This window comes from Panthera pardus, unplaced genomic scaffold (genome assembly GCF_024362965.1).
Source record: "Panthera pardus isolate Hobbes unplaced genomic scaffold, ASM2436296v1 HiC_scaffold_2, whole genome shotgun sequence".
NCBI lineage: Eukaryota > Metazoa > Chordata > Mammalia > Carnivora > Felidae > Panthera > Panthera pardus.
Window position 1 is genome coordinate 82,341,749 of NW_026526765.1, and position 21,813 is coordinate 82,363,561.

The following is a 21,813-nucleotide window of genomic DNA, read 5'->3' on the forward strand; positions in this document are numbered from 1 at the left end:
CAGTTAGAAGTGTAGCTCTGAGAGGAGTTTTGCAGGGCATTTTACTGAATGAACCAAGCAAGTTGGGAACCCAAACCATCTTTAGCATAAAAAATAAATCACATGAAACACAAGATGTATTCCAAACACAGTTGTACACCCTGTGCTACGTGAGACTCTATTTGCTCACAGAAAAGCTGTAAACTATAACAATTCTGTCTCATAGCAAATATCAATCTTATCACTCACCCTTTACCAGAGGTTACATAGCAAGACTTTAAAGGAAAAGCAAAATTATAATCAAGATGAGTTCTTTGGGGTGGTATATCTGAATGCTTCATCCAGGAAATAATAGGTAAGGTGATCATACGTCCCAGATTGCTGGCTGGGTCAGTTCCTTTCTATGCTTCTCTTGGCATAAGATTTAATAGCTGCCCCTTTGCACTCTTAAGACATTCTTTCACTCTAGAAAGTAATTGAAATAGTATTAATTTTATAACAAATATTTTGACCAAACATATTCTACATACTTGTTGTGACCAATATAGTGCAGGTGTTCAACACATCCATTTTCCATCACGTCAACAGGGCTGACAATGACTACTTTGGCCAGGCCCCTAAATAGCATTCGTGACTATGACAGGATGCAGCTGGATACATGGAGAGTCCAGCCACACAATACATATCCCCCAACACCTATCACTTTGGGTTCTTGTTCCCATTCACAATAGGACCCATGAATGGGGCACTTGTCATTTTGGTTTGAAAGTCACTGGACAGGATTCTCTAAATATGTAATGTACTCCTATTGATTCTTTAGGTCTTTAGATATTCCTAAATATTTCAAAGCTAGGAAGTAGATACTTCTTTAGAAAAATCTAGTTAACTTCCTGTCGTGATATGTGATCATAAAATAGGTGAATATGAAAGAATCACTGTATTTCAAGTTTGCAGTTATTTATGTTGTGTGGACTATTTAAAATATAATAAGATTTTTAAAAATTATATAGAGCCATTAGAAAAAGTTGTATGATATAAATCTCACATGTTCTCAGATTTATAGTTATAGCTTTTTTTTTATGGGTAATTTTTTTTTTACATCTTCAAAAGAAACCTTAATAATGCATTAAAAAAAAAAAAAAAAAAACAACCAGTGTCACTACCAAGCCTTTGGATGATTAACTACCCTATGATATTTCTTTCATCCAAGCTGGTTTATAAAGGAAAGCAAAAACGACAATAAAAGAAATGTACCAATTTATTCTCTACTAATAAAGTATTGAACATTAGTGAAAAAAGTGTGAAATATTGGAATGCAACACAGAGCAATTCCATTACCCATTGCAGTTTTGGGTCATATACTGTATATAAAGAGTAATTACTTCATTGGTTGGGGACCACAGTGGAGGAATATAGGACTTGATGAAAGAGATTTTAAAATAAAAATTTTATCCCAAAGCATTTGCTTTTCAAAGCTTTGTCAACATTACAGACCATCTTATTTTGTTTTTTTGTGTTTGGGGATGAGGGGTTGGGTAGTAGGGTAGGAGTAGAGAAAAAACAGAAAATTAAGAGTGAGCAGATTTTTAAAACTCTTTAGCCAGTAATCATATACCAGCACATCAATTTTAAAGTATCTACTACGAAGACTTTGTACATGCTTTCAGTGACACATCTTACTAACAAAGATCCAGTATTTAATATTTACACACTGCATTATTGACATTACATCTGGTGGTTTCTAACATATCTTTCACTTCCTACTGTTGAATCAAGTTTCCTGACTTTATTATCTTGCTGGTCATGGTGACTACAATATAAGTTCCTAAATGTTTTCAAGTCTTTTGTTCTTTTTTATTACACTGGAATTCTGGGTAGGAAATGAAACCTTCCTGGATAGGATGGTAAGGTAACATGGTATATTATGGAGAGAATAAACTTTGGATTTGGCCTATCATAGTCCTAATCCAAGTTGTCACTTTTCTCAATCCTTCCTTTCTTCTTCAGTAGAGTGGAAGAAACTACATTGTAGGATGACGTTATGAAGATTGAATGAGCCATGTTGAAAAACACATGATAATGCTTAATGTGTGTATTTATCTTCTACTTCTTTCTAAAAATAATTTAAAACAGATATAAGAATACAAAAAAAAAATATTAAGAAAAAATAGAGAAACCACCTAAAATCATGCTCAATGAGTATCAATTCCTTTATTTCTTCTACTCATGTTCCTTAAATTATGATATTGGAGGAAATCAGTGAAATAAAAGTAAAGCATTAATTGCTAAGAATTATTAATATTATAGGAGGTAACTTCTTTACCTGTAATATTTTGACACATTCTCTTCATCTTTTTTCCAACCCACCCATTTCAAAAAAAGTTATTATACTTTATCTCACATTTACCTCTCCCCCCCAATATCTATGAGATCATAAGCATTTTTGTTGCCATTAAATATTCTCTTTAATATTTTGTAATTTCATAGTAGTATGTCACTTGTTTGTGCTATAAGTAATTCCACAAAATATGTCACTGTTTTTTCTTTTCTTTTTGTTATAATAAAAAAACTGCAATGAAGGTCTTTTCAGACCCACATTTCCAATATTGAGTATACTGGAAATCCCATCCGTTGATGTGTCATATTTGTTGCAAATTTTTTCCCATTTAGCCTTTTAAATTTATGAGGATTTTTGACAGAATAAGTTTCTTATTTTATGTAACTTTTGCCACCAATTATTGTTGTGACTTCCTTTACTGCTTGTATGTTTAAAAAGTTATTTCCTGTTCCAAGGTCACTAAATAAGTTACCTACATTTTCTTCTGTTTTTATAATTCACCTTTAGTTGTTTTGCTTTTTAATTAATCTAGAATGTATTTGGGGCTATTTGAGGTAGATCTGAGTAGAACTGGGCTATCTCAAGTAGATTTGAGAGTCTGTGGAGGTAGGATTTAACATAATTTTCCGCAAACAGTTGACACAAGTACCCAGTAACATACTGCTTTCATCTTTATGGTGGATTTATGCGGTGCTTTATCATTAAACAATCTCTCTTTCACTGTTCTTTCATATTTTAATTACTTAAATATCTGGTACAATAAATGCCTTCTCATTGTTTCTCTTTTGCAAAAATTTCTTGGCTATAGCGCTCAATTTATTTTTCCAAACAAATTTATCAAATTCTCCCCATTTCACTGCATTCCAAACACATTAGAATTTGCTTGAAAATGCACTAAACCTGTATGTTCAACAGAAGAAAAGAATACATTCTCTTAATAATCACTGTTCCAGTGCAGAAACACAGTATCTCTCTTTTCTTTATGCAGATTCTGTACGTATCTTATTAATGTTATGCTTAAGTGATTGTGGATTTTATTGCTATTGTGAAAAGTATTTTTTCACATGATCATTTCAAACTGGTAAGACATTATTCTCAATGAATTTTGATTGTGCAACCAGCCTTCTTCGATTCTAGCGTGATTTATTCTGTGTGCAGAAAAATACTTGTAAGAGCTCTTTATTTCATAGAGATAAATGAATTTAGCCGGTGTTTGAGAGAGAAAACACTGAAGGCCATAGAGATGATTAGAACAGACCAACTTTGTAATTAGGAAATAACAGAAGGAGCCACTGGATATCCATTTTTTTCTGAAGTGTACAATTGCAGAAGTGAAATTAATGGACTTTGTTTTATTACTGGGGAGGGAAAAAAGACAAGAAATTGATGCGTTCATGTCTGTAATGGTAAGTGAAGGGTGGCTTTTGAAGACAGTGGGGACTTTGAGAGTACTTAATTGTTCTGTATACTTTGAGCCTTATGCATCACATCTACCTTATTGTCTGGACAGTCTATCTTGATATAAGCCAAATGAATAATGAAGACAATATCTCCCATGGGAATTAAATTTAAAATGACAGCTCTAAGTAACTTTTATCTAAAGATCATGTTTCAAACTGGCCTCCATATCCTCAGTCCTACTGTAGCCTGTTGTTCTTGGGGGCTGCAGATACACCTGTCATTCACTTGCCCTCAGTTTCTAAGGTGGCAGGATGCCAGCCCAGCCATGTTCACAGTGCAAAGTGCTTGAGACTTTTCTAAAGTGAAAGTCAGTATGTAAATGTGCAACATGACGACATTATTATTCTAGCTTTCTGGCTGCTTTCAGCAAGCACTGACTGCCACATGAGGTCTCAAGTGTTCTGGCACAGTGTGGAAGTGTTCAAAAGAAGTTAAAGTAATGAAATTGGATCTACATTTCCATAGATATTCAAGCTGGCATGGAGGAATGGAGTCATGGAATCAGGGTTGGATGGTCTCCACCAAACAGCCTAGGCAAGTGCCTGTGATGCCAGGCTACTAAGCAGAAATTTCAATCGTGAAAGGCCACCACTATTTCTTCCTCTGGGTCTAAAATTACAAAATGTGCACATTTCCCCCAGGCTCACACCATTCTCTGGGTGCTTTACACTCAATCCCACCCACCCATTCCCTGGAGCACACTAGCTCTGCTTAAAACCAGGACAAGTTTTAAAATGAAGAACGAAGTACAAAGAGGGGGGGAAATGTTTAGTTAGAACCCGAAAATAGCATATGCTATTGCATCAGGTATGGACTGTTATACTTAAGAGATGGGCCAGGCTTACTTTGCATCTGATTTTCCTAAACTACTACTTAGGAAGTGTTTACTTGATTAGTTTCCATTGACCTTGTCTTTTTTTTTTTTTTTTTTTCCTCCCCTTTCAGTTTTCATTGCTCACAGGTCTTCCGGATTTGGTTATTCTGAGACCTGCCCTCTCTCCTACACCTTTACATCCTTCCCCACCCCCACCCCCCAACTCTGGCTAAAATGTTTCTGTTCATCAGGGCAAGATCAACAGAATTCGAGTCTCTTGCTTTGCAACTACCTTTATGTTGGCATAGGTCCGTGATGCTGGATGCTCCTCGTCCTCCATCTCCCTTTACACCCTGATATTTTTATCGGTTCCAAGCATCCATTTATATATACACAGAGATGAAGCTTATTTAAGTTTAAAAATGTAAGAGAGGGACAATTCAAGAATTCAAGCACTGAAGAGTACCGTTACTCACACAGAATCTCTCTTTTTTCTTAATTGTATTTTAGGACAGTGAAAAAAAGGGATTTATAAATAAAATCTATGCCATCCAGGAGGTTTGTATCAGTGTCCAGAACATCCTAGATGAAGTGGCTTCCTTTGGCGAAAGGATAAAGAAGTGAGTGATGCTGACATGTGAGCCCTGACCTTCTGTGGGACAGAGTGTCCATTTGTTTCTCAGAGGGTGAAATGCCACATTCTTTTTGGCAGGGGATACTCCTTCTGGGTGATCTATTGCTCAGTTTCATCATTATTTACTTTGTTTCTGCCAGTCTTTGGTTTTCTCAAAGTTCTGTCAATTTCCTTCCTGAAATTTAGAACATATTGGTTGGAAAGAAGTCCTACTTGTAGCTTTGAAGAAATAACACCGTCCTAAATTTTAGCACATTTTCACAGTGAAAGACTTTGTTCTTAAATGGAATATGAAATCGTGATAGGAAAAAAATAAACCAAACTAGATGAGAGTTTCAGGTAATCAAGACACATCTTCATTTTATTATAGGTTGACATATTGTCATCGAGTAACTCTAAAATTAAAAAAAAATCATTTTATAGAGCACTCTGCAAAAATATTTTTTAACTTGTCTATTTAAATAGTTGAGATCATAATTACAGATGAAATAAACTAATAGTTTTAATAATTCTTAAAAAAGGAATTACCTTTCCTAATTAAAAAAATAAATACAGCTTCATTGAAAGCTAATATAAAATTAAGAATATAATTTTCTTAAGAATATTCTTGTGAATTTTACATTACTTGTGTTTTACTTGCAATAGTTTTATTTACTAATGAACTTTTAAAAACAACTGTCTATAAATCCAATGATGTGGATTTATAAGTCTTAATGACCAGTTAAAAATATACTAAGGTCCCATACTACTAAAGTATGTGAAAATTGGCCTACATAATGATTGCTAAATAGTCTATTCAAGGGGTGCTGTTATCTGGATAAACCTACATTTTCTAGTTTCATGTATCTATTCATTATTATTCATATTATCATTCACCAGAAGTGTTCTACAGATATGAATCCTTGGGCATACACATTTGAAAGGAGTAAATTATTTAAACTAAAGGTGTGAGTCATTCACCTAGTGCTTTTCATGTTTCAAGGAATAATGCATTTTATTTTGTATAATTTTTTAATACATTTCCACTTATGCATAGGTGCTGAGTTTCCATTTTTTATATCATATTAGAATAGCTTCCCCTTTACTCCAAATGTACAGCAGCCTTCAGTCTCAGACATCTGAAGACCAAGTCCCACATTTTTTTCTCTTCCTCTCCATGTTATTTCCATTTCTAAGAATGTTCCTTTGTTCTGCACACCCTTTCCACTGGAGCATAGTGTGAAGTCCTAAATTAAATAGGGCATTTCCCTTTTGAGTGTTGTCCTTTCTCTGAGATACACTATGTGTTGATACCTGATGGAAGTATTTCATTTATACCATAAAGACACTGGGTCAGCTCTGAGGTCAGGCAAATTTATGCCTGAGAGGAAAAGGCTTCTTTGTAACTCTAGGTGGTTGGGGACCTCAGATGCTTGGTTGGAAAACATCAGAGCCAGTTGGAGGATATGACCAGATCCTGGCTGTGGAACAGCCTTGGGAAAAACTGAGTTTTATGGAACTTTCCACAGGTATAGACAGAGGTACAGGTGTAGGCTGAGGTACAGAAACAGGCATAGGATCCAGTGAGTCTTATAGAAGCCATCTTTCCTGCACAATTTTTTGAATATTAAAAAAGAGAAGGTCCCCTGGGGTCACATGAGATAAAATGCATCTATTCAGAAAGCAGATTCAGAAGCAATCATTAAGTAAAAAGTGAAAAGCCTCTATAATTACCACATCTTGTTACTAAATAATCATTCCAGAACTTTCTTGAATTGCATCTTTTTTGGGGAAAGATCATATTCTAGATTTAGTTTTCATGATGCACTGTGGATTTAGAAAAGGGCAGTCTTTTTTTCTGACATTAGCTACACTGGTAGCGATTCCTTGCCATTTATCCTTCCAAGAGGAGAAAGGAGAACACAGGGAGCCCTTCAGGAGGCTGCCCAGAAGGAGGGTTTTCTCACTGAAGAGCCAGTGCTCTTGCACACTGAGGTGTGCTGATGCATGGCTCTGAGCTGAGCCCCGGGAAAACGAGCAGACCCTCCTCAGCCTTCTGTTCTCTCCACACGTGGGCAGAACCAAGGGAAGCACAGGTGTCAGTGAAGAAAGGAAGGCACGATCCTTTACCAGGTGACAGTGAAACAGGGTGCTCACTCTGGCCAGGGGAGGAAACAAAGAGAAAAGCCAGACCCCAAGAGTTACTGAAAACAAGACAACCAGATTGATTTCATTGTGCCTCTTTTACTAGAAAAAAAACATTTTTAGGAAACATTTGACCCTAGACAGACAAAAGGCAAGGTATATGCCCACAAAGCTAAGGATTCACACCTCAGTGTTATGCCGAGGGGAAATATAGGAAGAAAATCTCTTAATCATCCTTTATAGGAGCAAAAACTGCCCTGGACAAACCCCACTCCAAGTGCATATAACATACATTATCAGGAAATTAGAGAAAATTAAAAACATTCACATTTATCCCTATCATGTATAATTTCATATTTTCCTGAAGTGTCTTTGGTGCCCTTGTCACTGCAATAGACCACTAGAGTTGATTAGCTCTAAAAATATCACTTTGATTCACATAAATGTGTTGCCATCAGTATCAGTCCACCACAGTAACAGCTGTCCTCATTTTTAAAGGGGGAAGTTGAGGCACAGAAAGGTTGATTTGTCTAAAGTCAAATGGCAGAATCTAGGCTCTGAACATAGGTATCTTTTTTGCTTTTTTCATTAAACTGCAGTAAAGTGTCACTCAACAGTATGTGTTAGTTCCTCCTCAGAGGCTGGTTGTTGAGGCAGTTGTATGCTTGTAAACGGTGACATAATTATATGCCCAACATTGTGGACTCCATGCAATGGTTCCGTTATTATTTTGCCATTCTCCATTAAAAACCGTGAGATTCACTACAGAATTTCTACACAAAGAATCCTAAACTATTGCACTATTTCCATGTTCGATTTCCCTGCTTTTCTACATCTTTTTAAACTTCTCTGTCATTTTCTTTTTTGTCCCACTACATTCCTCCCCATCTTCCTCGTACTGTCTTTTTTGTAACTTCTTCTACTTTTCCTCACCGATCCTGTTTTTGTTTTGTTCTGATGTTATCTCACTGTCAACATTCAGTCTTGCAGCCTTCCCTGACCCCTCTACATTATCAATCAGCAGCAGGATGGGAACACTGCAGACCCATCAGGCAGGCCCTGCTGTAACCCACTTTGCCAGCTTACACTCCATTTTCAGTCTTTCCAACAAATCTACCACGTGCTTTCCTTTGCCAGAAATAATACAGGGAGAATAGGAGTCAGTACTGACTTTATTTCTTAATTATCTCTGTATTTCTGGGAAGGGCAAGGATGGCAGGTGAATTTTTACAAATCTAACCGCTCTGTTCCCCCTTCCTGACTTCTAGTTACATTTGAAACATAGCTGAAGTGAAAAGTGAGTATTTCTCGAAGGAATTCTAAACTCAAGAGGATTTACACAACAGTGTAAGATTTAAGTCTACAGACAATTGCTGACATTTTATTTCCAGTGTCGGGAATCCAGTGTGAGTTGACAGAAGAAAGAATGGTAGGCCCAGGGGCATTCTCCTCTATGAAATTTTGGAGAAAACAAGATTGGCTACTAGTTTTAAAAGCAGAAAAACCTATTTAAAAAAATTTTTTTTAACCACCTAGGAGTCTAGTGCACCTTGAGGCCCTGAAGTCACCTGGGACAATCTCGAGGGGTTGGTGGCAAGCCTTGTTTACCTGGGCCCTGCTTTCATGAAACTCAGCAGATTGTGACTAACCTGTGTCCTCTGACAGACTACTGCAATTGCCTTCTATTCCAGAGAGAAATGCAGTCTTACTAGATCCCTAGTCCAGTGTGTGGGTTAGAATCACATTTATTTTAATCTTTGCTTGAAAAAAGTATCAAGTGCTCAGATTGCTGATGTGTTAATTTCTTATTCAGTACTTTCAACTGGACTGTCCCATTCTTAAGCTGGCTGGCCATTGTAGCCCTCTGTGTGTTCACAGTCATCCTGTACTTCATTCCACTGAGATACATTGTCCTTGTCTGGGGTAAGTAAAGCCTTCTTTTTTTTTTTTTTTTTTGTAAACTGCCTTAGATACTAGGAACAAACTATTTTTAAGGAATGAGTTATACTGTCAGTAGTTCCCTGTATTTATTATCATGAAGCTACTCCATGATGAAAAGAGACAGGTCAGTTAAAAATCACAACAGTATAAAGATTTAGGTCTACCTACAAAATGCATTTTTCTTATCTGGCACCATAGGCTCCATCATACTGTAAACATGTAGTTGTGCAGATTCTTCATATATCAAAGTGTAGCTTTGTCTAGATACCATTCTGATTTATTTTCACCACTTATATGTAAACAGAGGCATTTCGAGCCATATGGTGCATTTAGGACAATATGCTTTTGTGCTGTGGTGCTTTATCTTGTGGAAGTGTCCGTAAACACAGTTCTATATATGGCCGCCTATTTAAGAGGTCACCTTTAGGAGGCACAAAAAGGGTCCTTGGCACTGACAGGCTGCTTAGGAATAAGAAACCTGCTTTATGTATACTAAACAAAATTGCTTCTGTGCAGGCCCACTTTAAAGGTGGTATTTTCTGGTCCTAATTTTTAACGCAGTTATGCTGCAGGCCAACAGTTCCTGTGGACCTAGACTCCACTTAGGTGGTAGTTTCAGCATCCTTCATTATTTTAGGGCTTCTGTTCCTTATCTGAGAAAATTCTTGGTTTGAAAAAAATTGTCCTTCTCTAAGATGTACTAACCTATAAAACTACATTAATGATATACATAAACATGACTCAGTAGAAGTATGACTCTCTACTTCCCCCTCAGCCTGCATACACCTAAGATTGCTAAACATATAAAATGCAAAGAACCAAATTGGGTATTAAGTCCAGAAAACACACGTTTACACTTGAAAAGGTATGTTTTGTTATTTTCTGAGATATTTAAAGAAATGCTGGAAAAAGTGACAAAAGGGATCAGAGGTCTCCAAACCCTCCAGTTTTCAGATTCCTGTCTCCCTATTCTTTTTGGCCTGTCTTGTCATATCCTGAATCAGCCCTCTTACCCTTTATCATCACTCTCCTTACTTTACATCTTGAGTAAGGAGTGGGGGGAATGATTACTTTTTTCCCTTGTTATAATTTAAACAGTTTCAAATAAGATATACCTTCACTACACAAGGAGGGAAGCATTTCTACTCTTCTTGCTTCCCTGATGTATGTTCAAGGTCTTTCATTCTTTCCTTTGGTATTTAAAACAGATGCTGTTTTATTGAAGGAATTAGGGTAGGGCATGAGGTGTGGCAGTTTATTATCTCTGACCTACTTAGGGTCAGAACTGCCATCTCAGCTGTGATAGGTAGTGAACCTCTGGTTCTGTTTCCCCAGTGTTCTCAAAAAGCAGAGCCCATGGCAAACATCTGGCTCTGTAACCTGGGGTGGCCTCACTAGCTCTGTCTTAAACGTAATTCTAAGAGAATGTGTTTGGGCCTCTTGTTTCATCAAATGAAATAAAACAAGAACAGTATTTCTTTAGTGCTAGGTGATTGCTGAAATGTTAACCAGAAATTTAAGACATGGGTCTCACATGGGGAGACAGACCAAATTCAAGACTGCAAAAGAAGTTTATTCTGCTGAACTTCCTGAAGAAGAGCCAAGATCCTCTAAGTTACAGCTTGGTTTGTTGATTTCATATAAAGCTGTTAATTTATTTTGTATATGTGAATATGCTTGGTCACTTATTAAGAGCAATATAAATTTCAGAGTAGACTTATCTCACTGAAATTCTACCTTGTATCATAGAATATGTGGGATAGATACTTCTGGTTTTGTGTATTGTTTTGACATTGCTATCCCATCACAGTTTTTGTTTCTGTAATAGCTCCAATTTCCCCTGTTTGCCGTCCAACGACATTTGCTCTTCAGGTAAGAGCAGAGGATTCACTGTTGAGTAACTTAGTATGGGTAGATATAGCTCCTCTGTCATGGTTTTTGGCTGCTCTAGTCCAAAAGTGATCCAAGTAAGTCAATCACAGCATCTTTTGCAAGCATTAAATTTAAATTTTGTGTAATTTAAAAGGAAAATTGCTTTCTGAAAATCTCATTGCCAGAGATGGAGAAGTGCAAACATTTTTCCTATGGTGAGAACTTTTAAGATCTACTCTTTAGTGACTTTCAGATATGCAGTACAGGATTATTAACTAGAGTCACCATGCTATCTATACATGACATGCCCATGAATTTGTACCCCTTCAAATCATTTCATCCATTCTCCCACTTCCTGCCTCTGATAACTACCAATCTGAATCTATGAGCTTGGTTTATTATTTTTTTAGATTCTACATATAAGTAAAATCGCAAGATGTTTGTCTTAGACTCATTTCACTTAGCATAATGCTCTCAAGGCCCATCTATGTTACTGCAAATGGCAAGATTTCCTTAATCTGTCAGTGGATACCTAGGTTGTTTCCACGTCTTGGCTATTATAAACAGTGCTGCGATGAACATGTGCCAGGAGGGTGTATTTATCTTTTTGAGTTAGTGTTTTTGTTTTCATTGGCTAAATATCCAGAAGTGGAACTGTATGGACATAGGGTGGTTCAATTTTTCTTTTCTTTTTTTTTTTTGAGGATTATCCATACTGTTTTCCACATGCACCAGTTTACATTCCCACCACCAGTGAATGAGGTTCCTATTTCTGCACAAGCTTGCCAGCACTTGTTCTTCCTTGTCTTTTGACAAGAATAATGGCCATTCTAACAGGTGTGAGGTGATAACTCAAGGTGTTTTTATTTCCCTGATAGTTAGTGATGTTGAGCATCTTTTTGTGTACCAGTGAGCCATCTGTAGGCCTTGTTTGGAAAATAAGATCCTCTGCCCATTTTTTTTTTTTTGGACTGTGTTTTTGTTTTTCCTATTGAGTTGTATTAGTTCTTTATATATTTTGGATATTAGCCCCTTATCAGATTTGTAAATATTTTCTCCCATTCAGTAGGTTGCTTTTTTATTTTATTGATGGTTTCCTTTGCTGTGCAGCTTTTTAGTATGATGTAGTCCTGTTTATTTTTACTTTTGTTGTCTTTGCTTTTTGGTGTCCACTCTGAAACATTGTCAAGACCAATGTCAAGGAGCTTATTACCACCTTTATTTGTCATTTCTTCTAGGTTCCCAATTTGTTGGTGTGTAATTGTTCACACTAGTCTCTTATGCTCCTTTATACATGTGTGGTTTCTGGTTTAACATATCCTTTCATTTCTGATTTTATTTAAATCTTCTTTTTTTCTTGGTAAGTCTAACTCAAGGTTTGCCATCTTACTGATCTTTTCAAAGAACCAGCTCTGAACTTTATTATTTCCTTCCTTCTACTAACTTTGGGTTTTGTCTGTTGTTTTCTTCTCTAGTTCCTTGAAGTGTAAAGTTAGAGATTTTTTTTTTTTAATTGAAGTAGGCATTATTGCTATGAACTTCCCACTTATAACTGCTTTTGTTGTACCCTATACATGTTGGTATGTTTTATTTCCATTTCCATTTGTCTCAAGGTATTATTTCTTCATTGACAAATTGGTTCAGTAGCATGTTATTTAATCTCCGCATATTAGTGAATTTTCCAGTTTTCTTCTTATAACTGATTCTAGTTTAATACCATTGTGTTTTTTTTTTCATCTTTTTCAGATGTATATGATTTCAATCTGTTTTATTAAGATCTGTTTTGTGGCCTAACATATTTATCCTGGAGAATGTTATGTTCCATGTGCCCTTGAGAGGAGTGCATATTCTCCTGCTTTGGGATGGAATGTTCTATACATGTCTGTTAGGTCCATGTGCTCTAACATGTCATTTAAGACTGCTTCCTTATTGATCTTCTGCTTGGATGATCTATGTGTTGATGTGAGGTATTAAAGTACTCTAGTATTATACTGCTATTGCTCCCTTTATGTCTGGTAATATTGACTTTACATGTTTAGGTGCTTCTACTGTATAACTTGGCTGTATTACTGTATATGCTGTATATACTGTATATTACTGTATATATATGTATATATATACATATACTGTATATGCTTGGCTGTATAACTACTTTAAAATGCTCTGTCCTCTTGTTGGACTGGCCCCTTTATCATCGCATAATGCCCTTTTTAGTCTCATGTTACAGTTTTTGTTTTCAAGTATGTTTTGTCTGATGTAAGCATAGCTACCCCAGTTTTCTTTTGGTTTCCGTTCCTTCACTTTCTGTGTCCTTCTATCTGAAATGAGTCTTTTCTAGGCAGCATACATACAGATGGGTTTTGCTCTCTTCCTATGTGATTTGATAACTTTCTTTGGTGGTATGCTTTGGTTGCTTTATTATCTTTTGTGTATCTGGTAGAGCTTTCTGCCTTGTGGTTACCATAAAGCTTATATATTACAACTTCTAACAGTCTATTTTAAATTGGTAACATTGTAAGGTTGGATGTATTTTGAAGTTCTACATTTTAACCTCCATCCACGTGTTTTATGTTTTTGATGTTAAACATCTTTATTTTTGAGCAGGCACAAGCAGGGGAGGGGCAGACAGAGGGGTACAGAGGATCCGAAGTGGGCTCTGTGCTGACAGCTTGTGAGCCTGATGTGGGGCTCAAACTCATGAACTGAGAGATCACGACGTAAGCTGAAGTCAGATGCTCAACTGACTGAGCCACGCAGGTGTCCCACATTTAACATCTTTTAATCTTGAATATCCCTTAACCAATTATTGTAGTTTTATTATGTCTTTTAACCCTCATGCTAACTTTGTAAGTGATTAATCTACTACCCTTACTATATATTTACCATTACCAGTGAGATCTATACTTTCATATTTTCTTTTTAACTATTTAGCATCGTTTTTCAGCTTAAAAGTAGTCCCTTTAACATTTCTTGTAAGGCCAGTTTCATGGTGATGAACTCCTTCAGCTTCTGTGCCACTCCCTTCCAGCTTGCAAAATTTCTGTTGACAAAAATCTTATAGTCTTATGGGGGTTCCCTTTACTTACCAAGTTGTTCTTCTCTTGCTGCTTTTAGGACTTTTCTTTTTGGTCATCTTTACCTTTTCTCTTTTAAACTATGCCTTGGTGTGGGTCTTTTTGCCTTCCTCTTATTTGGAACTCTCTGGCCTTCCTGGATCTGGATGCCTGTTTCCTTCCCAGGTTTAGGGAAGTTTTCAACCCCCTTCTCTTTCTCACCTCCTTCTGGGACGCCTGTTGTGTTAGTATGCTTGGTTTTGCCCCATGTCCCTTAATCTCCTCTGCCTGGGTAGTTCCACTGCCAGGTATTCGAGTTCACTGTTCTTTTCTTCTGTTTCATCTAGTCTGCTATTGAACCCTTCTAATGTATTTTTCAGTTCAGTGACTGGATTCTACAGCTGTGACTTCTATTTGGTACTTCATTATATTTTCCATCTCTTTTTTGAAATTTTCACTGTGTTCTAGTCTTCTAAATTTGGTGAACATTATTATGACCATTACTTTGGACTGTTATCAGGTAAATTACCTACCATCTTCCTTAAGGTTTTTCCAGAGATTTTTATCTTTTTCTTCCCTCTGGAACATGTTCCTGTTTCTTCATTTGCCTTGACTATTGTTTTCTGTGCATTACATGAAAAGACACTTCTTCCATTCTTGAAAGGCTGGCCTTGTTTAGGAGGTGAACCTTATTATTCAACCCTGCCTTAGCTCTTGGTTGTCTCTTGATTGTCTGAGTAGCTTATTTTAATAGCTCCTTGTAGTTGATGGTGTGCCAAGACCAGTTAGTACCTAGATTCAGGCTGGTTGGAAACCAAACCCTCGGGCAGCAGCTGTTAAAGAATGCAATTTAAATATATACACACACACACACACATATATATATGTGTGTGTGTATGTATATATATATACATATATGTGTATATATATATGTGTGTGTATATATACATACACACACATATATAAATTTATGTATATTTATAAATTTATGTAAATATAAATAAAGAATGCAAATATATATCTATAATTTCTATAGGATTGCACATAAGCCCCTCTAGCCACTAGAACCAGGTTATCTAGAGAATATCCCCTGGGAGACAGTGACTAAAATTGGGGCTCCAGGTAAGTGTGTGAACTCCTTTCTAGGAGATGCCAGGGAGCTGTAGGGAGGTGGAGGGACAGCACAAAGATGACACACTGCTGCACTCACTTCCTCAGAGCACGTCTCTAAGCTTGTAGATGTATGCCAAACTGAAAGCTTGTCATGTAGGCCTGCAGCTCCAGGACAAATAGTTCTCTTTCACAGACTACGTGTGTTGTAGCCTGGGACTACAGAAATGTGTGGGACCCAGAAACACAAGTAGCACCTTATCCACCAAAAGCAGCTACAAAAAATCAAGGGTGTCAAACAAGGATATAAGCACCTTCCTAGGGAGATATTTATGAGCTCTAGTGAGGCAGAGAGTGCAAAGACCGTATCCACTGGACTCTGTTCCCTGAGAACTCTCCCACACATTATTCTAAGTGTGCCGGAGCAGAAGGTGGCCCACAAGGCCAAAGCTTGCAAATAGGCTTCTTTCTCTGAGCAACTGGGAGGATCTTTCCCTTTGCTATGTGTGCAGTGTCCTGGGGATGGTCTTCTGCCAAGGATGGTCTGATTGTTAGAGTCCCGTGCAACTCAGGAATGGAAGCAATACTGGCCTACTGAGCCCGGCAATCAAGGGGTGTCCCCTTGCTGGCAGCCACAAGAGCAAAGGCACCAGATGTGTGCAAAAACTCCCGTCCAGGAAATGCTGGTGCTCTGAAGCGTGGCAGAGGGAGAGTGTGAAGATGGTGCCTGCCAGCTGGAGGGTAAAGATGGCACCCACCAGCTTTACAAGGCAGACAGAGAGTGCAAATATGTCACCCACAAGCAGAAGAGTGTCCCAGCAGGTCCCTGCCCCTCCAGCTGAAGCTTTAAGATTATAGGGAAGATCTTCATTTCTTAAAGTCTGGGTGCATTTCTAATGGCTGCTTCTGTGCTGCACCCTGGGGCAAGAGAGTCTGCACACTAGCTCTTTGAGCCATTTCTCATTTCACTACAGCTCTTTAGGGCTCATGGTTTTCTAAGCCAGATGTGTTGGGGCTCATCTGTTAGGTGCAGGAATTAAAAGTTAGGGTGCCTGACACAAGGTATCACCTGCTGGTCCTCAGAGAGACGCTCCGGGTTTGTGAGTTACGTTGTGATTGTGGGTGGCCTTGCTGGGGTAGAGACCGTGTCTCAGCCTCTGCTACCCACTTCACTTTGGCCTTTTCCTTGTTGCCTGATGTGAAGAAGTTGCTCAACTAGTTTTCAGGTCTTTTTTGGAGGGAACTGTTCCATATGTAGCTGTAGATTTGGTGTGTTCATGGGAGGAAGTGAGTTCAAGATCATCCTACGTCACCATATTGAGCCACCTCCTAGAAGTAAAACCAGACATAAAACTGGGGCACCATACATGTGTCAAAGCTTCCCTCAGGGAGGTACTGACACTCTGGAGTGTGGCAAAGGGAGAGGATGAAGATGGCACACACCAGCTGGAGCAAAGCAGAGGGAAAGGACAAAGATGGCACCCCCTGTCATTGGCCCTCAGAGCACTCCAGCTGTCCTTTGAATGTGTGCCTGTCTCTCGAGTTGATGCTCCAAGACCAGCAAATGAGCCTCTCCCATACAAAGTCCAGGCACCCCTCAATTACCTGCTTCCATATTGGGCGCGGGGGTGACTTCAAGCACGCAAGCCCTTTAAGAGCCATTTCTCAGAGCACTGTAGCCTTGACATGAGCCCCATTGTTTTTCAAAGCCAGATGTTTTGGAGAGTCTTCTCTTAGGTGCATGTCTTAAAAGCCTGGCGTGTCTGATGTGGGGTTCAAACCTTTCAGTCCTCAGGGAGAAGCTACAGGTTTTTAGTTCGTTCCTGACTATGGGTTGCCACGCTGGAGGTAAGGTTTATGACGAGATTTGTGTCCCAGCCTCTCCTACCTGCGTTGACATAAGCCTTCTCTCAGCACCTAATGTGTGGGAGGAGAGTTTAGGATCTTCTTGCATCACCATCTTTAAAAGAGGTTCATTTTTTTAAAAAGCTGGTGGTAAACTCTCATTTCAGGTCATTTTGAGGGGAAAAAACCCCCCACATGGACAAGTATCTTCTAAATATTTAGTTTGCATATTAACACCCTCCCTGCTCCCCCCTCCCCCTGCAAAAAAAAACCCAAAAAACCAAAAAACCCAGTAAGGTTTATCTTTTGAAAAAGGGAAAACCAGTAAATCAGACTTTTTGCCTTGAAAACAATGTAAGGAGACAAGTTTCATAGTAGATGGAACACTAAAACAGGGCTTCTAGTCACGTGAGACTGAGTGGTGAAGCAAAATGCAGCAGTGCAAGGTGCTGCCAACTGCCTTTTGTTTTCCAGATAAAAAGTCTTTCCTGTGGGGGGAAGAAGCCATTAAAGTACAAAGAGAAAACCAGAGCAGCCATTGAGTGGGGATGGAGGGAGGAAGGGGACAAAGGAAAGGAGAGAAAGAAACAGGAGAGGGAGGGAAGAAGAAAACAGGGTTTACTGCTTCATTCAGTCAAGACTGAAGAGCACCTTAATCCAGATCTTTAAGTCACTGCGACATCTAAAAAATAAACATGATTAATTCCTAACTGGAGATTTCAATCATCTTTGATCTATCACTTTCTCAGGTATCAATAAATTTACAAAAAAGCTGCGGAGTCCATATGCAATCGATAACAATGAACTACTTGACTTCCTTTCCAGAGTCCCTTCAGATGTACAAGTGGTATGTAGGTTTCACTACTATTACTACTATTTAATGTTGTATGGCTTTGGGTTTTAACTTTTAATTCTTTTAATTTCAAAGGTTTTAGAAGAACCAATTAAAGTGAAAAAGGCCTGTAGTAGATTTTGCCTTTCAGGAAAGTAGCCCACTTGGGGTATTGTCCAAGAAGAATTTTATAAAGAACGGGGAGTGGAGAAAGGAGAGAGAGAGTTACATCAAAAACCTACCAGGGCTCTTAGGGCAATTTTCCTCCAAGGAAGGTTCAGCTGGAGTTTGTGAAGGAAGTCGCCATTACCTGAAGGGAGGAAATGGGAGTATAGATGATGAAAGCAGAAGTGCCAAAGGACATGTGAAAAACCTTTCTTTGCATAATCTGCAGGGATTGAGTTTTAAAACTGCGTGTTTTGGAGACTAGTGGGGGGGTGGGGCCAGGGAGAAAAACTGGTGTGTGAAGACTGGGGCACATCTCAGTCCTTTAAAATTCTTTGAGTTTAACTAATGCCCATTAATCAACTATTTTCAGAATGAATGAAAAATGTTTTTAATCGAAATCTTAAAGCTACTGGCAGCAATACCGTTTTTCTTTTGTTTCAGTTGAGTTTTTGATTTGGTGTCAGACAGGAGAGTGGGCTGGAGGGAGATTAAGCCTGTATTAAACAAACAAATTGCAAAGAACCGTTATCCAGTCTTTCAAAACAGATAAAGATGGTTTTGCTTTGTGTTACGGACAGTGAAGACCCAGCCTATTAACCAAAGTTCACATCAGGGCTCTCATGTAATTTCTGGCAGGATTTCCCTTCTGATTCTTGCTGTATCACTCTATTGTTTTCTGCATCCCAGCTGCAGATCTCATACAGCTTCCAGGGTGAGCACTCTTCCCACCCCTGACTCCAAACACAGTCTCTCATTCCTTTGCTTTTCCTTCCTTTGCCAGAAAATGACCACCTGACCAGTCTTTCTCTGAACTCTGTTTAAACAGGTGCAATACCAAGAACTGAAACCAGATCCTTCTCATAGCCCATGTAAAAGGAAGAAAAACAATCTTGGCTAGTCAGCTCCCAGCACTGAGGAGACCAGCATCTGTTTGGGAAGATAAAAGAAAAAGCCTTCAGCCTCAGCAGCATTTCCTTTCTTCCTGCTTTTTATTTATTTTGTCTTTTTATCATGATCGAGAGAATTTGTAAATAGTGTACAAAGGCATATGTCTTTGAAAATATACTTCCATTGTACAGACTCAATTTGATAAAGGTTTAGCTGTTGCTGTGTGAAAGCCTTGGTGGCTGTGGATAATAATACAACACACTGAAACAACAAATATAAGAATGGTAACACTGGGAGATATACACTTCTCTAATTACAAGTGGAAGAACTAGAATATCACATTAAATGCTCAGCTGTGCTCTATTAAATCTACATAAAATGTAAATGTCAATTTGATTTTAAAGTTTTTTTTTTAATGTGACTATTTTTTATCTGCTAAGTAATCCATTACAGTTTTCTATGTTTTATACATTTCAAAAGAGAAGAGAGATCCCAAAATCTGAATAATAGAACAGATGCATTTCAATTTAACATAGTAGTTCTACTTCAGATCCTGACATTCATTCCTGTGCAAATCATAAAGATATGACTCGGCTCATTTTAAGCTAATGAGTGAAGGTAGAGTCACTCTGTCAAGATAATCCTGCATACTCTGCAAAGAAAACTTCCAAACCTTCTATCATTCCATCTAAAACCTTAAAATCTCTACAGGACTACACGTAAATACTGCCAGGTTTATAAATGATTGCCTATCTGAATTTTTATACTATCACTACTTTAATTTATATCAAGTTAGTGGGTTAGCAAACCAGTTCAGTTGTCACAAATACTAGCAAACTAAATCCGTATTGCTTTTGGTGTCTCTGTGCATCTAAAAATATTTACTATTCAACTGTTCTCACAAAGTATCTGCTTTCTCATTAAATTACTGAAATGCTTTAATGCATAGTATAATTTTTGTTATTAGTGTGAATTTTAATGTAAAGGAGAATGCAGTGTGCTAAGTGATATGCTAGTGTTTCATTATATTCATTTATAGAAAAACTATTCTTGTTAATATGAATGCATGAAACCTATTTTGTAAAAAAAAAAAAAAAAAAAGATACAACTGCTTATGGGGTGGGGGGGAGTTTGTCTTTACAAAAATGTTTCAATACTTACCATAGAATCTATACTTAAAAATTGCATTCCCAAGATTTATGGTAGTTTTTGTACCTAACTCCCTGATAAATCAAGGGAGTATACCTCTGGAGAGAGAAATAATTTGGTGAGAATGTTTTACTTCCCTGACCGGGTACAGGATTAAGTTTGGGTGAAAATGCTATAGAAAATGTTTTTGCACTACTTTATTAATAACTGGGATAGGGTGAAGGTGGGGGTGATGGAAAAATGTAGAAAAGTCAGAAATATATATATATTTCACTCTAAAGGAAGATTCTTTAAAAAATAATCTCATCAAAGCTAATTTTTAAAGTATTTTTATTTTAAAGCTATGTTGTTAAATACTATTTCTTATGATATAACTATTTTGATCTGTTTATACACTATGCTTGAAAGAGAATGTCAATTAAATTCCCTTTCTACAGAAAGGCTTTGACCTCAGTATGCTCTATTTAGCTCACCATGTTTATAATGACATGCTTATATCTGCACACCATCACTGTTTGTTACTTAGACATAATATTCCATGAAGCTGATGATACTACAGAAAGTTTATGGATGGGCTAATTTGTTCAAAATACCTTTTGATTATACCTTATGCGAAATTTATGTTGTGTGCTGACAGTGTCTACTCAAATGTCTACAAGCCTGATATAGTACAACTTCAGATGTACCTAGTGCATAGTAACCATTAACAGATGCCCAATTTTTGTTTCATTCTACCAACTTTCAGATGTTAAGTTTAATGGTAATGTTAACTACACATTCACTGCATTAAATAAAAAAAACTCTTTTCTAAGTATAATCTGTACTCCTTTTTTTTTTTTTTTTTTTCCTGTGGTGGTGGTAGAGAGAGGAATGCTGGAGGATTGTTTGCATATTCTTACAAATGACACTTCACTTAGAGGAATTGGTTTGGTGTGGACACATAGGACCTTCGCCAAAACCCTATTGTTGTATGAAACTCAATGCCTTTAAAGGATTGAGCATGGAATGAAGTTGATAGAAGAGGAAGAACTATCTTGAGGCATGAAATGATATTCAGAGGGATCTTCATTGCTTTCAAAAGTACTACATTCACAGGCTGAAAAGAAGAAACTGTGTCTAATAAAAGTTGAACTATTTCTTTCCCCTTCTCATATAGGTACAGTTTTGCCTTTTGAAAGCTGTTTAACTTTAGTTTTTAAAGATTTTCCATGTAAATATTTCAAGATATCTTTAAGAGATTAAATGTCACTCCAAATAGGTGTTAGACTGCTAAAGACAGTAATCTTGTCAACTATTAATACCTTCCTCAGTATCTTTTAGTGAGTAAACTCACTAAAGGTCATTCACATGGGAAAGTATTATTGCCAATAATTGTGGTAATTCCTAAGAAAAGCATATTAAATTTCTTTTTCATTTATAAAAAGAATGTAATACTTGTTCATTTTGGTATTGTTCCACGGACTCAAATTGACAGATGCTATAGGGATTACAAATTACATTTGAACCAAAGAATACACTAGGATAATCTGAGTTGAAAAATTTTTTTAAAGATTTTATTTTTAAGTAATCCCTACACCCAAACTGGGGCTCTGAAAACTCACAATC

The 21,813-nt window shown here is 37.4% G+C and overlaps 1 protein-coding gene across 8 annotated transcripts in view; it reads left to right on the plus strand.

Moving 5' to 3' along the window:
- MCTP1 (multiple C2 and transmembrane domain containing 1) overlaps positions 1-21,025 on the plus strand; it is a 530,890-nt gene extending 509,865 nt beyond the window's left edge. For 7 of the 8 annotated variants that reach the window (XM_019428799.2, XM_019428803.2, XM_019428802.2 and 4 more), the window contains 4 exons: positions 5,103-5,212; positions 9,164-9,273; positions 17,921-18,018; positions 18,998-21,025. In XM_019428799.2, coding sequence (XP_019284344.1) covers positions 5,103-5,212; positions 9,164-9,273; positions 17,921-18,018; positions 18,998-19,069 — 390 coding nt within the window. In that variant the 3' untranslated portion in view covers positions 19,070-21,025. The remainder of the gene's footprint in view (positions 1-5,102; positions 5,213-9,163; positions 9,274-17,920; positions 18,019-18,997) is intronic. The other variant, XM_019428806.2, reaches the window with a different exon arrangement.
- The last annotated feature ends 788 nt before the right edge of the window (positions 21,026-21,813 follow it).